The sequence below is a fragment of the Ursus arctos genome, unplaced genomic scaffold (assembly GCF_023065955.2).
Source record: "Ursus arctos isolate Adak ecotype North America unplaced genomic scaffold, UrsArc2.0 scaffold_30, whole genome shotgun sequence".
Taxonomy (NCBI): domain Eukaryota; kingdom Metazoa; phylum Chordata; class Mammalia; order Carnivora; family Ursidae; genus Ursus; species Ursus arctos.
The window spans coordinates 30186217-30201196 of NW_026622986.1; the positions used below are offsets into that span (position 1 = coordinate 30186217).

Genomic DNA, 14980 nt, shown 5'->3' on the forward strand with positions numbered 1-14980 from the left:
GGCGGCCTGTCCCGCTCCTGTCCAGTCGGCTGCGTGTAGCCCCACGGGGAGGAGATCTCCAGAACCATGGCTCCCCACAAATTCCAAGGTCTGTGTCATAATAGGAAAAGGAAAGGAGCACTCTTGGGAGAATACAGTTCTGCCTGTCATCCTGTGCGTTATTTTAGCAAACTGATGTCTCTGGGGTAAAATTAACCAGCCTCGATGTACAAAGTGCTGGGTTGGCCAGTGCCCTCTGTTTTACAGCATCTTGGAGCCCATCTATCTGTTACAAGGGTTCCTTTACTTAATCCCTCGTTTTAAAAAAAAAACAGCGCTATTTAAAGAAAAATACACTCAGTTTCTATTCAGGTGTAAGTCATGTGTGTGTGTGCCCCCCGTTTCCTTGCACCATTGGTCTTAGACGCTGCTGGAGGGCAGGGTTAGGACCGTTGTGCTTTACTTTCTCAGCCCCACGCAGCGCTCCGGCGAGCATGTGGTATTTACTGGTCCTCGATGTGACGTTTAAACAAACCCAAGAAACCATTTCAGCCATCGTCTCGCTGGTCCTGACTTCTGCTCCTCAGACCACACGGCCTCACTTTTGCTTCAGAAAATAGGATAAGCTCCTGTGCTCAGAGACTGCGGAATGAATGAAGGATAATCTCCCAGTTGGTTACGTTTGCCTGATGATTCCTCATTTTGTTTGCTTATCCGTGTACTTATCTTCGTACCAGCAAGACGCATAGGTCGCTGCGGGAAGAACCAGTCTAGACATTTCCGTGGTTCCTATTCTAAAATAGGTATTTTCTTTCTTTGTATTTTGATTGCGAAATGGCTTTTTACCCCTGCCCCCACCGTGTCTGGCATAGTATTTTATACAAACAGGGTAATAAATTCGCGCTGGGTTAAGTTCCCGTGCTGCGTACCTGGTACCTTGTCCGTCTCCTCCGGTAGAGTTTTTCTGTGTTTTTCCTCCCATTGCACAGATGACTGACACCCTTTTATGGACCTTTAATTTTGACCAGACCTCAAAATAATTTTCCAGGGAAGTAAACTGAACAGCACCAAAAAGGCTGTGTGCGTGTGTGCGTGTGTGCACGTGTGTGCACGTGTGTGCGTGTGTGCACGTGTGTGCACGTGTGTGCGTGCGTGTGTGCATGGTGGTTTAAAAGGCAGTGGTATTCTTAAAAGGCATTTTGCTGTATGAGAGTGACAAAATATTCTATTTATAGGTGTAGAGGCACTATCCTTTTCTTCATCCATCCTTGCCTTTTTGCTGATTTAAACTTTCATCTACGTGTGAAATGAAAGCAGACGTTGAATGCAGGCAAGATTTAAAAGCCCCGCGTGGCTGTGTCTAACCACCAGAGCTGTCAGCGGCCGACCCTCAGGAGTGGCGTGTCTGGCTATTTCATGGGCCGTAACGTAAATGAACTAACTTGTACGTTCTGTGAGAAGCGCCTGCAATTTTACCTGTTTTTCTACCTGTCGTATCAGAATGCAAGTGAAGAATAGCCATGCTATTATAGGAAAGGTCTAATTGGTCAGAAAGCACATTGGCAGAGGTTGATGCTTTAACTGGGTCTGGTGGCGCTTTGCTTGGGACACAGGAGACATCTCACCGTGTGTGGGTATTTTCAATTATCAACATTACGTGGCATCCTGCATGTTACAATGACGTGGTAGCAGCTCTGATAGGATGCTGTTATTTTGGGGGGACCTTAAAAACAAAGGAATATAATCAAGGTGCTCTGTTTTCTTTTTTTTTCTTTGTTGGTTGCTCTTAGGTAACTCTTGCAGGATGCATTAAGGGAAGAGGAGCCTTACTCACTCGGCATGGAGAGTTTGTCCGCCTGCAGCATGCAGGACCCTTCCTCCTCACCCTTGGAGAAACAGCAAAGTTCAGCGAGCGGTAATGGAGGTCTCGATTCAGGTAGGGCTTTGTTTTCTGGAGCTCTCTCTGACGTTTTGATTTAGTGACCAGTATCTTCCCCAAAATGTTCGGGAAACAACGGGGCAGACATTTCCTGATCTCTCACACTGCCTGTTCCTAGGATTTGCTCTTCCATTTATAAGCATAGAACAGCTTGAAAGTTATGCAGAGTTTGGCTCAAAATTAGTATTTCCTATACTAGACGGAGACGGTAGGTTACAGTGAGGTGGCAGATCCCTTCAGAATCTCAGTGGTTAATGCAGTAAACGTTTGTCTATCATCGATGCTAGCCCTAGAAAGAGCTGCTGTGCTTTCTGTGGATTCATGCCACACCATCTTTTTGTTACGGGGTAAGCAGAGCGTTGAGGGTCCTGAATCAACAGTGACTTGCTCTGGCTCCGAAGACACAGCTGTTACTTTCGCTCAGAACCTCTTGACCGGGACCAGTCTCGTGTTTGCACACTACAAGGGAGGTGGGAACCTCATCCCTGTCTCTCACATGCCCAGAGGGACAGAACAGGGGGATCTGCTCAAATAGTGATGCCACTACCTTCTCTCCTCGCCGAAACCTCAAGCATGTCTTTCAGAGATGTGCCTAATGGGAAAGAAGCTTAGATCATGTGAATCTGTGGTGAAGTTTTTCCTCCCTTCAAGGAATCTAACACCTCACCAGTCTTTGATTGAATTTTAATATTTCATCAATGAATTTATACATGGATCTTTTTCTAAATACTTACACAAGAGTCCGTTTTAAAAAGATACTTCTTTTTTTTTCTTTTTTAAAGGATTGCTCTATTTGCATAACAGCAAATTAAATCAGGACAGCTTAGCTGTCTGGATCGTGAACATTTGCCCTGGTGAATTCATGTATAAGTGTTGATCCTTACTGTAGTGGGAGATTTGACCCTTATCCGAGAAGTCACGATGTTTGTCTTCATATTCTGATGACTGCTGCCAATGGCAGTATTACATACGGCTTGATACCATTGAATTTACTGCAGTAACTCAAATTTGTATTTGCGAAAAATCTGGAAACCCCTGAAGTTATCATGTTAGTGTCTGCTACCGAATCAGCCCAGTTTCCCCACCCGCCCCCTTGGGATTTTTCTGTACGTAAGCTGGAGTGAGGAAACTTCTAGAAGCAGAGCTGAGTCGTTGTCTCCCAGTGGAAGTATGGAGATTCTCTTCTGTGGAAACTCAATCCCATAGGCAGAAGGTTCCCCCTAATTCTACTCTTATTTAAGTACAAATAGGCTTTTTAAGAAAAGTCTGTCTTACGTTTGGTGCATGAGATAACGTTTCCACTTTTGGTTCGCTGGGCTTTCACCGAGCCTTCGCCGAATGCACGTGCCATGTCTGTGACTGCCTCATTTTCAAAGGTGTGTTTTGAAACTGTTTAAAAACCAAACGTGTGTTGACTTTTCATTTTCTTGCACCTGCAATATATCTGTCTAGCTTAAGTAGATTTTGAAGCCCATTGGTAATAATATGGTGTCGGGAAAATTACTTGTGCTGCATTTCCTCGCGGGTAATTCCATGAATAGGGAAGTAGGAGATTTGTTTTGTCACCGGCCAGGCTGGGCTTGTCCCGAAGGCCCATCGTGTGCGCACACTTCACGGTGGCTTCCTTGCTCGTGTGTGATGGGCGGCCTGAATCATATAAGACGTGAAGATCTTTACTAGAAATGGTAGTTCTGAAGGGCTCCAAATGATCTTAACATGTACAGACATGGGCCCCGGAGCTTTTTTCCCCCTTTTGTGGCTGATTTGTCCCTTTTCCTTGGAATTTCTGTAAGCACCTCTGTGTGGAGGAGACTTGTAGATAGTGCCACGCAGAGCGACTCCTATAAAGGGGAAATAAACTTAAGGCAGGGTCTGAACCTCTGTAGAGAACAGAGGCCGACTTGTAGAAACTCATTGTCGTCTTGAACATTGAGTTTGTTAAAACTTAACTCAAGTATGAGTCGTCAGGAAGCTTATTTTCCCCTTCAGTCTGATAATACAGAAAACCGTTCCGGTTCTGGTGTCGGTGGTAGGGGCGTCTGGTTGTGGGGCCCACTGTGACATGCTTGGGGCTGCCACGGGCTGTCTGCCCACGAGCGTTTCGGGTGAGACTCAGTGACCAGAAGAGCAGGAGAAGACATGCTTAGCTGGTTCTCCGTTGACAGAGGACAGGTACGTACGTGGTCCTGAATTCGAACTGTATGGCAGGCACTCTCTAAGTACTTTATGTGTGTTGACTTGGTTTACCCTTCCATGACCCCACGAAATCGCTGCTTTTATTATCCTCATAGCATAGAGGAGGGAACTGGATGATATGGTGAAGTCACTTGGCTCCTGCATTGGAGCCAGGATTTCAGTTCCGGCGTCTGGAGGCTCGGAAGCAGGTGCTCTGCACACCGGGTCGTACCGCCCTTCTGTGCAGGGCAGAGTCACCTGTGTGCACGTGAGCACGCCCCCTCCACGTGCACACACATGCTTTCTGGGACGCAGGCACACCCCAGCTCCTTTCTGGTCCTTTCCTCCACTTGTGTGCTGTCTCCTCCCCACGTGTGATAGGACACAGGCCCGTCGCTCCCCAGCAGGTGGCTACGCATAGGTGCATGTTGCTCTCCTCTGCCCAGATGACGGGGCCAGCACCTTCCGTGGTTGCTCCCGGCTGCTTTGACTTGCATTTCCATGCCCAACCCCAAGCCACTGCGGTTCCTTGCTCAGACGATCCCTGCTCTGACTCGAAAACTTCACCGTACAGCAGTGAGCTCCGAATCTCATTAACTGCTTGTTTATTTTCCGTTTATCCTCTTTTCCTAAGGAAAGCTCAAATCCTAGTTTGACTGGCACCTCAGTCCTGTAAATGAAATGGGCACCACATGAAATGAGTCCTTCTCCCAGGAGCGTGGAGGACGTGGCTGGGATGAGCACAGATGGACGAACGGAAGGTCTCCCCAGTGGACAGGACAGACGGCGTTGTCACCGGGCGCGCAGAGAGGGCTGTGGACCAGAATTGGCTTTCTGGAACTCTCGGCTTCTCCAGCTGCCGTGATAAAAGCAAGCAAAACAATATGCTGACATGGTGATAAATAGACTCCTTGACGTTACTTTTCCAGGCTGGCTAAATGTAATTTCCCGATGAGGTTTGTAGATAAAGTGGTGTTGCACATTTAGACCGGGCAGGCCTCTGAGTAAAGAGAATTATGCTGGGAACGCAAGCTTAGAATCTTTTTTTTTTTTTTTTTTTTTTTGGTGTTAGGAATACATTAACTGGAGTCCCGCAGGCTTTTCTATTCTGGAAGGAAAGGAGTCAACAATCTCGTTAGAAAAATTCAGATTTCTTATTCTTGGTGCCAGGAGCTAGTTCTGTGGTCCTCCAACATGTTCCCTGTTCAAAACAAAACAAAACAAACAAACAGAAGACCAAAAAATCTTCTGTTTAGAATAGTTATTCCTCCCCCCTCCCCCCCCCGCTGGGTAATTGGGTGATCTTTGTGTGTTTTCTTTTTTCTGGAAAATCTCTCTGGCCGTCTGCATCGTCTGAATGCAGGTGACTGTCCCCCCTTCTTTGGGGCACGTCCTGCAGCCGTGAACTTGGCCCTCGGCCTGGCCTTGGCCGGCCCTTTCTGAGTGTCCTTCGTGCTGTGAGCCTGTTTAATGCACTCAATGGAACTACTTCTTAAACTTTGCGATGGTATGAACGGACTATCAGCAGTGAAAATCGCAGAGATTTAATGCCTCGCTTTCTCTTCCCGTGTATGTATGAGGAATAGCGAGCTCACGAGAAGGTCTCGTGGCAGGCTTCATTGGCTCCCAAACTGTGGATTCCCCATTCCCTTATTGGCTGTGGCCACGGACTCTGGCACTCAGCCTCGCGAAGTGAGCTCGCTTTCAGACGGTAAAATCAAAACCCAAGATTTGATTACTTAAAAAAAAAAAAAAGGTGCATGAGCTGCTTGTTTACTCTGCTTTACACTATCAGATGCGTTGCTCACACACCTCAACTTGTAGTGTTCTTTTTCTATCTGTTAGGAAATACGCTGGTCGCATAAATAGCCTTCTGTTTTCCACAACGTGATGGCCACTAATGAGCCCGCCTGTTTTCTTTTAAAATGTGAAATTTTCTTGGTCGCGTTTCATGGTCTGTTTTCATGACATCATGGGGAAAAACGCTTCCGACTGGTGCCTGGCAGAGGAGGGAGATTGTCAAGAGTTTCCCTGATAAAATGTTTATGGGTTTAAGAGGTTTATGAATCAGCTGTAAATATTTGCTCTAGGTTTATGAGACCTCCACTCATAAACGGTGTGTGTGTTTATCTGTTGCTTATTGAAACGTCTGTAGAGAACGGGCTGTTCGGGGAACGTGTGCCTGGAGGACGTGCTATGAGTTACAGGTCAGGAAAGGCCTTGTTGTAGTGACCCTAAATTTTGTGTATGATTTTATTGTTTAAAACTACCGGTGGTGAGCACACAAGCTTTAATTTTTAAAATCCCATTCCAGGGTTGACTTCTAAGTGTTTTCTGTGGACCGTAGAATGTGGTACAGCTCTCTCTGCAGAAATGTTCTTAGGAACTCGCTGGGGAGTCACTGGGGGACCTTTCCGTCTCTTGGTGACTTGAATGAACACCTGAGCGAGCCTGAAAGCCGTCTAGTGCCTGTTTATGGCAGGAAAAGAAACATGGTTTGTAATGAATTAAAATTTGGTTTTGGGTAGAATGCTAGTAGCCTCGACTGGAATTGTATGAAGAGTGAAGAAACTTAGCGAGTGGTTTCGAAGCTGAAGCTGAAGCTGAGAAATTTAAGCCACGGTCTCACCCTCGTGGATGATTCCAAGCAGTGGAGTCATCGGTCCTTCCAGGCGTGGTGCTGAAGCTCGTCAAAGCTTTCTAGCCCCAGGCACTGGCTGCGGCAGGCACCCCCTCCCGGTTCTGTCTCCACTCACATGCTTCTGATGCCAGGCAAGCAGTCACTCCCGAAGAGAGCCCTTCTATTTTCCGGGAGCTATTAATTCACCCAGGGGCTCTCCCAGGACCTTCTGTCTCCAAAGGCCCAGAACTGAGTTTCACGCCCACGTTGTCCCCCTGGTTGTGTCCTCCTGCAGAAGACTCTAGGCCTCCGCATACACTGTTCTCTCCAAGCTTGGCTGCTGCCTCCCGCCTTACCCCATCTCCAGTGTCTTCCCGCCGCCGGGCTTGGCTCTGGAATGCTCTCATGCTCACCAGCACAGAAGACAGAGAAGCTGGCCCTCAGCCTGCCTTGGGTTCTCCAGGAGGAGGAACGGTGGTGGTGGTGGAGTGCATATGCCCTACGCGTGATGCAAGCAGAAGGGAGACATCAGAAGGTGTCTCGGGAGAGTTCCAGCTTGAAACTGGACAGCCTGAGTTGGATTCCTGCCTCTGTGGCTGGACAGTTGGGTGGTCCCGGTGACCGCCCCCCCAGCCTCTCTGGGCTCCCGTTATCTCTTCTGTGAAATGGGGATGGTAGTCACCATCTGTCAGGGTTCTTGGAAGGAGGGAACGGGAGATGCATGTAAAGCAGTTAGCAGAGAGCTGACATCCCGGTCTGTTATAGCTCTTAGGACAGTGCCGGGACCGCGTGGTGGCTCTGTGGGGCCGGAAGTGCTTGACCTCGGGTTGGGGGGGGGGCAGACAGGCCTGCGGGTGGCATGGGCTGAGCGGGAGCCGGACAGGTAAGGTGTAGAGAAAGCCCCCTGAGCAACTGAGTCGTGTCCACAGATGCTTCCTGCTAGCGCATCAGAAAGCAGACCTGGTAATCGATGCCTGCAGCCTTTTGGGGAAAAGAGTTGTGGGTCGGGCCTCCGGGTCACACCCGGAGGGGTTTTCCAGACTGTGACTTCTTTCCCTGCGGGTTTGCTTCACGGTGTTTCAGCAGTGTATCTTGTTAGCTGGCCGCTGGGAGATCCGCTGACTTTTTTCAGGGAGCCATTTCCAATGGAAGGACCTAAATCCCTGGATAAAGTGGAATGTTGGGCGAAAAACAAGGGAAAGGTTTTCTCTTCAGGTAGCTTTTATTTTTCTTGCACATTTAATTGCAAACCACCTCATGGGGGTCAAAGTTGAGGAGGCTAGTTCCAAACAACGTTGATTTAAAGACATTTAAGGTAACTGCTTTTAACCTAGCATGTTCTGGCTTTCCAGAAATGATCTTCTGTCCATTTCTGAGACGATACAGAGTATCGCAAGAACATTGCTTTTCCTACTTACAATTGAAGAAATCTTTGGTAGGAAAAAGGTAGTGATAACCTGCAAGAACAGGCTTGCTTTCCTAGAGCCTCCTGTTGCTGATTCCCGGGGCTCGCCTGCCAGGGTATACCACTTCTCCATTACTAACGTGACCAAGAGCGGTATGTGTTCTTCGCCCGTGAAATAGGCTGTTGCTTGTAGAAGATACACAGGTTGGACGTCAGCATCCCTCCAGCATTACTGCAAGGAAAGAAAAGCTAAACTTTGAAGCTCTTATCCACACGTGTGGCTAGCCCTTCCTGCTCTTTGTTCTTTACGATATGATCGCCTTGCAGATAGGTTAAAATAATGTTTGCAGCTTATGAGTTCTTTCCATTGGAAACTGTGACATAATATTGTTATCCATGCTCTAAAATGAGTTATTTGGTTCTTCTCGACTATGGAGATTGTTTCTTATGCACAGTCTTAAATGTTTTGAGACGTGCTTGATTGGCAGCTGGCTGGTTTCTGTCACTAAGTTGCTAGGTGACCTCCCATCCTTGAGCAAGCCTTCTGGACCTCACATAGTTTTTTCCTTGGAATAACATCAGAGTCAGTGCTTCCTAAAGTCCCGTATGACACTATCGATCTGTGCTGTTACTTCATAATCTCTAGTCGTAGGAAGTAACGCGTGCTCAGAGGTGCTCATGCCGTCTCCACATCAAGGTGCCGCCTCAGTGCCCCATGGTTTCCTTTACCTCGTCCTCGAACCTCCCCGGAGAAGGGAGTGGCCACCGTGATGGTGGGTGATTCCAAACAAGTCCTCTAACAGGCGGCAAATATGCCTGATACAAGCCTCATGTCATTTGCCTAAGGGCGCTGAATTTTACCCTTGATTTTGCCAGCGTTTTTGAGGGAGGATTTCTTCAGTGTTCCCTTTCCTGAGTCAACACTCCACAATCAGCACGCTGAAGCGGACGGCATCAGTAGCAACCTTTTTTTTTTTTTCCAAAGATTTTATTTATTTGAGAGAGAGAGCACAAGCGGCGGGAGCAGCAGAGGGAGGGGAAGAAGCAGACTCCCGCTGAGCAGGGAGCCCGACATGGGGCTCGATCCCCGGACGCTGAGATGATGACCTGAGCCGAAGGCAGACGCTTCACCAACCGAGCCCCCCCAGGATCCCCTCAGCAGCATCCTCAACGGGATCCTTCTGCACCATTGAATTCCCTTGTCTCTTGCAATAAGGATTTCCTGCTCTTCATGGAAGGCCGGTGCCTTTCCATCCTTCACTCTGGTGTTGATCTTCTTCTGTTATTATTATTACTATTTTTTTTGTCTTTTGGCAGAAGAAGGTTCAAGCCTGGAGGAAATTGGCTTTAACTGGGGAGAGTATCTGGAAGAAACAGGTGCCAGCGCAGCTCCTCACACGTCCTTCAAGCATGTACGTAACACTCCTTGTCTTTCTCGTCTGCATTTGGCGGGGGAGGGGCGTCTGCAGGAAGATGCCGAACCTTTGGGAAGAAAAGGGAAATTGAGGCAGGATTTCTTAGAAATCGAGAGGTGAGGGGGACGTCCGTTTGCTTTCCGCAGGCAGCTGCGGGGAAGATGGGCCTCGTCCTTGTACTTGATCTTCTCCGGTCACGGGGGCTGGGCCCAGTGTGGGGCTCAGTGCATGAGGAACAGCGTGCACCTTACCCTTGTTCTGCACCCTAAGGAGCCTAAGTAGACAGACGTGGCCCTGCAAAGGGCACACAGCCCGAGACAGGTTAGCACTGATGGGAACAGAGAGCCAGCAAACTAGACAAATACACGTGATGAGTAGTGTTATCTAGGAGGGGGAATGGCTGGGTATTTTTATTTTGAATGGATATTTTCATTTCAGACTGAAAGTCTTACAGTGTAACGTTTGTGGGCAGGTGAGTGAAATTAGAGGAAATAAATGTAAATATTCAGAACACATCTGGATCAAACCAGAAGATCATTTCCATCATTAATATTTCTTTGAACAGCGTACCTAGCATGTCCAGCCAAGGGCAAGTCCGGGGAAATAAAAGGTGGAGGTTTTATCAGACTTTTGATTATGTATGAGATTTTGGTGATATATCATTAGTAAAGGAAAGACTGAATTTCCAGGACCCAAGTTCTGAGGCCTTACTATTGCTTTACTGGAAATGAAAATTTAATTCTGAGAAACATTCCCCCCCCCCCCCCCACTGGGCTATCCAAGGCAAAGATTTAGCGTGAGTATGGTAAGCAAACTGGGGCACTTATCCAGCCTGTTCTTGCTTTTGGCTCTTTTGCCTCTTACGATGCTGGGATGACTTGGCTAGATCCCTTGAGGGGGTTTAGGAAAGAGATACTGATCGACAAACTTTTCCTTCCTTTCTGTACCAGGTTCTGTACTGAAGTTATCAGTATTTCTCCATGTGGAGCCGCCCTGTTCTCTTTGATCCAGTCATTGCTCCCACTTCCTTTTCAACCACAGTGTGGTTTCCTTCCTGGCACACGGTTTCCCCAGGCCTGTGCACCAGGTTTAAAGGAAAAGTAGCTTGGGCCCATGGACGAGCCACGTATGATCCCAACATCTCTGAAGCAGGTGCTCCTCACGGATGTCAGATGTGGGAGCTTTTGGGTGTTATGGCTCACGAGGCCGCAAAGCTTTCTTTTCAGAGGCGGGCTGGTGGATATTAATAGACTATAACCCTTAATTAAAAAAAGAAAAAGAAATGAGTTCTCGAAGGCTGTGCTATTCACACCGTGGCCTCTAGCCACATGGAGCAACTGAGCATTTCAGAAGCGTGCCGTGTCCGAATGGAGATGTGGTGTGAGTGTAGAAAGCTTGCTGGAGTTTGCAGGCGTCCTTGGAAAAGAACAGTGTAAAACAACTCAATATTTTTCATGTCGATTACATTTTGCAATGATAGTATTTGGGATATATTGGGTTAAATAAAATACATTACTAAGATTAATCTCATCTGTTTCATCTTTCTAATTTTTAACGTGGCTACTAGTAAACATAACATCTGGTGGGTGGCTCGGATTGTTTTTTTCTTCGTGGTGAGATTATTTTTAAGTGCCGTGTCTTTAGTAGTTCTCATCCTCTTCTGGTCTGATGTAATAATGTTTTCCCTGTGTCTCTCTTTCCCAAAGGTTGAAATCAGCCTTCAGAGCAACTTCCAGCCGGGGATGAAGTTGGAGGTGGCCAATAAGACCAACCCAGACACGTACTGGGTGGCCACGGTCATCACCACCTGCGGACAGCTGCTGCTCCTGCGGTACTGTGGGTACGGCGAGGACCGCCGGGCCGACTTCTGGTGTGACGTGGTGATCGCGGATCTCCACCCCGTGGGGTGGTGCACGCAGAACAACAAGGCCTTGATGCCCCCGGATGGTAAGCTCCCTGCATCCAGACGGCCCGGGGGCCCACATCCCGAAGCCGCGCAGTCATCGATCATGGTGTGCATAGGCACTCGAAAACCGATTTATTGGAAGGTCTGGTGCTTTATGGATTTCTCCTTGAGTTTCGGTGTTGGGAGGGCTCCAGAGGGGGGTGATCTGGGTGCATTTTTAGATGTCCGCTGAGCCTTCTGGAGACAAATCCTCAAATGGGTGTGGAGGGTAGGAGAGGAGGGCGGAGGCATGGATGCCCATGATCGAAGTCTTGTGTTCCCTTGGGAGATGGATGGTGTTGCTTTTCTTCTGCTTTTAGAGACTGGGCATTTTTTTAAAAAAGATTTTATTTATTTGACAGAGAGAGAGTGTGAGCTGGAGGGAGAGGGAGAGAGAATCTGAAGCAGACTCCGTACTGAGTGCAGAGTCTGACGTGGGGCTCGATCTCACGACTGCGAAATCATGACCTGTGCTGAAACCAAGAGCTGGCCGCTTAACCAGCTGAGCCACCCAAGTGCCCCGAGACTGGGCGTTTTGAACAGTTGCATCGAGCATCTGAAACGGGCTTCTCTAATAAGTTTTCACCTGTCTTCCTGTGGGGAGACTGTCCAGGTGGGAGGCATGTAGAAAACCACACAGATGTGGAGCAATGACATTCCTCTCGAGGGAATCGTCAGAGCTCGTAGAGAGAAGATCCATTAGTCGCTAGAAAACAGTGGTTCTCTCCTGGGGTGACCGTACCCCATTGGACAGTGTCTGGAAGCATTTTGGGTTATGACGGGGGGGTGCTGCTGGCCTCTGGTGGGAAGGCTGGGGTGCCACACAGGACAGTCCTCCGAACAGAGAATCATGGGGCTCAAACTGCCAGTGGCACGGAGTTGCAGAAACCTGGAAGGAGCTCGACTGATCCCGTAAGTGAGAAAAGCCTCGTTTCCAAATATTTGAATTTAACACCCTGTTCTCAGTGTTTGATTCCGTGATGATGGCAGTGGTGATGCTTGAAGACTTTGGATGCTGGTGCTCAAACCTGTGTAATGTCTTCATAGTACCTGTCTGCCTGTTTTAATTTTTACTTGATATCTTTATTTCTACCTGACACGTAACGTTTCAGAGCTGAATTCCGAGGTCCTTTTAGTCCACCGTATTGGTAGTTCCTTTCGCCTGGAACTTTTGGATTTGATCTTCTTTCTGAAGATCTGATATCTTGTTCTTCTGATTGGTGGGAACGGTCTGTGGCTTTCTACTGCCCTGTGTCAAGAATAATTGAGAGCCTGCTAAGAGGCAGTCATGGACCCACGAACCCATGGAGCTTGAGTTGCATTTCTGTGACGTTTATAAGGACTGAATACATTGCCTGGGCCTCAGCTGACATCATGGCCCCTGAGTGCCCCAGAAGAAAGAGAGACGGGCCCTTTGGTCCTGCTTTGGGTCATTGCACCTGTGCTCCCCATGTGCAGGCCTCCTCCCATCCCTCTGCCTCCTCCAGCGGTGAGCTCACAGGCGGCCAAGGTCAGCCCTGTCTTTGCCCACAAAGCCCCTGGTGTCCTTGGAGTTGATCACATTTGCAGCTGTGCCCCTCCCTCACTGATACTTGAAAACAAATCGAGTGACGATATACATACTGTAAAGTTCATCCCTTGAAAGTGTGCCCTTCTCTGATTTCTGGTATAGTCACAACACTGCACAACTGTTGTCATTGTCTTAATTCCAGAACATTGTCATCAGCCCGTAAGGGAACCCTTAAGCCCACTGACCGCCACTCCGTTCTCCCATCCCCCAGGCAGTGGTGACCGCTGGTCTGCTTTGTTTCCGTGGCCTTGTTTATGGAAACGCAGAATCACAGAACAGGAGGCCACTTGGGTTTGGCATCTTGAACTTGCATCCTGTCCTGGAGGCTCATCCCTGTTGTTCGCCACGTGGGTCAGGACTTCTTGCCTTTTCCTGGCTGCATACTATTCCACCGAGTGTCTGCACCGCACTGTGCTTTGGCATTGGCCGTGGGTGGGTGCAGCCGTGGTCCCCCTTCTGTGGTTTTACCCTGAACGGCAGGCTCCGAGGTGGGAAATCACTCACCTGTGTAGCCCGGCACTAACACCTGTGCCTGGCGAGTTCTCAGTAAGTGCTCGTCGACGGATTGATGCTCTGGAAGGAGGTTCTTACCTGCTTATCACACAGACGCCCTTGAAGAGGGTCATCCCTGGAGTGCCTTTCTTCCCAGCCTTTGAGTCAGGGCTGCTTGTGCCTTTGGAGCTGTGAGTGTGAGCCTTGTTTCTGGTCTCTCTGTGGAGGGAGGGGCGCTCGTGGGTGGTGCTTTGTGTCTGCGGCCCGGCCCAGTTCTGCACGCACACACGGTGGGCCGAGCAGGGTAACGTTCCTCACCATGTCCCAGGCCCGGCCTGCACTGTGTCTGTCGTAAGCGACACTTCCACGTTTCTCTTACTTCTTTACCGTCTTTACGGAGTTTTAAGTGGGCGGAACCTTGGGAACTGCAAGCACCGTGTCAGCCCATCTCTAGAACCTTTTTGTCTTGCATAACTGAAGCTTTGTACCCACTGAACAGCAGCCCCCCACTTCCCTCCCTGGAAGCCACCATTGCCCCGCCCCCTTCTCCGGGTATAGTCGCTTCCCGTTCCTCACGTACCTGGACTCGTGCAGTACGTGTCCTCCTGTGACTGGCTTACTTTCCCTCAGCATCGTGGCCTCGAGGTTCGTCCGCGTGCAGCATGTCCCAGGATTTCCCTTGTTTTCCGTCCGATTTTACTGAGATCGAATGAAGCTACAGCAGTGTGTGAGTTTGGTGAACGTCCGTCCTCTCACAGAGATACGGAAAGGCACCAAAAGAAAAAATGTTTCTTCCTTGGGATGAGAGCTCTCAGGATTTATTGTCTTAAAACTTCCAAACATACCGCACAGTGTGTGAGCTGGAGTCCTCATGCTGTGCCTTCTGTCCCCTGTACGATCATAACTGGACGTTTGTCCCTCTTGACCTCCTTCATCCAGTTACCGTGCCCCCCCCCCCCCCCATGCACGGCCTCTGGTAACCGCACATCTCAGCTCCTTTAGTATGAGGGCTTTTGTTTCTTTTTTTGTTTTGTTTCTCTCTCTCTCTCTCTCTCTCTTTTTTTTTTTTTTTTGAGTCCACAGGAGTAAGATGGTACAGCGTTTGTCTTAGTCTGTCTGACTTATTTCACTTAACATAATGCCTCAGGGGCCGTCCGTGTTGTTGCAATTGGTAGGATTTCCTCGTGTTCTTATGGCTGAAGAATATTCCATTGTGTGTACATACGGTGAACATTTAGGTTGTTCCCGTGTCTTGGCTGTTGTAAATACTGCTGCTGTGAACATGGGGGTGCAGACATCTCTGTGACATAACGTCTTTGTTTCCTTTGGGTAGATCCCCAGTCACAGAATTGCCGGATCACAGGGTAGTTCTATTTTTAATTTTTTGAGGAACCGCTGTACTGTTTTCCACAGAGGCTGCAGCGATTGGCAGTCCCACCA

General features: G+C 48.7%; 1 protein-coding gene across 5 annotated transcripts in view; it reads left to right on the forward strand.

The window, feature by feature from the left end:
* The window catches only part of SFMBT2 (Scm like with four mbt domains 2), a 222435-nt gene that overhangs the window by 21754 nt on the left and 185701 nt on the right, over positions 1 to 14980 (forward strand). For 4 of the 5 annotated variants that reach the window (XM_026478728.4, XM_044392054.3, XM_026478726.4 and 1 more), the window contains exons 2-4: positions 1770 to 1915; positions 9436 to 9530; positions 11240 to 11480. In XM_026478728.4, coding sequence (XP_026334513.1) covers positions 1819 to 1915; positions 9436 to 9530; positions 11240 to 11480 — 433 coding nt within the window. In that variant the 5' untranslated portion in view covers positions 1770 to 1818. Of the gene's footprint in view, positions 1 to 1769; positions 4091 to 9435; positions 9531 to 11239; positions 11481 to 14980 lie in introns of those variants that run through there. The other variant, XM_044392053.3, reaches the window with a different exon arrangement.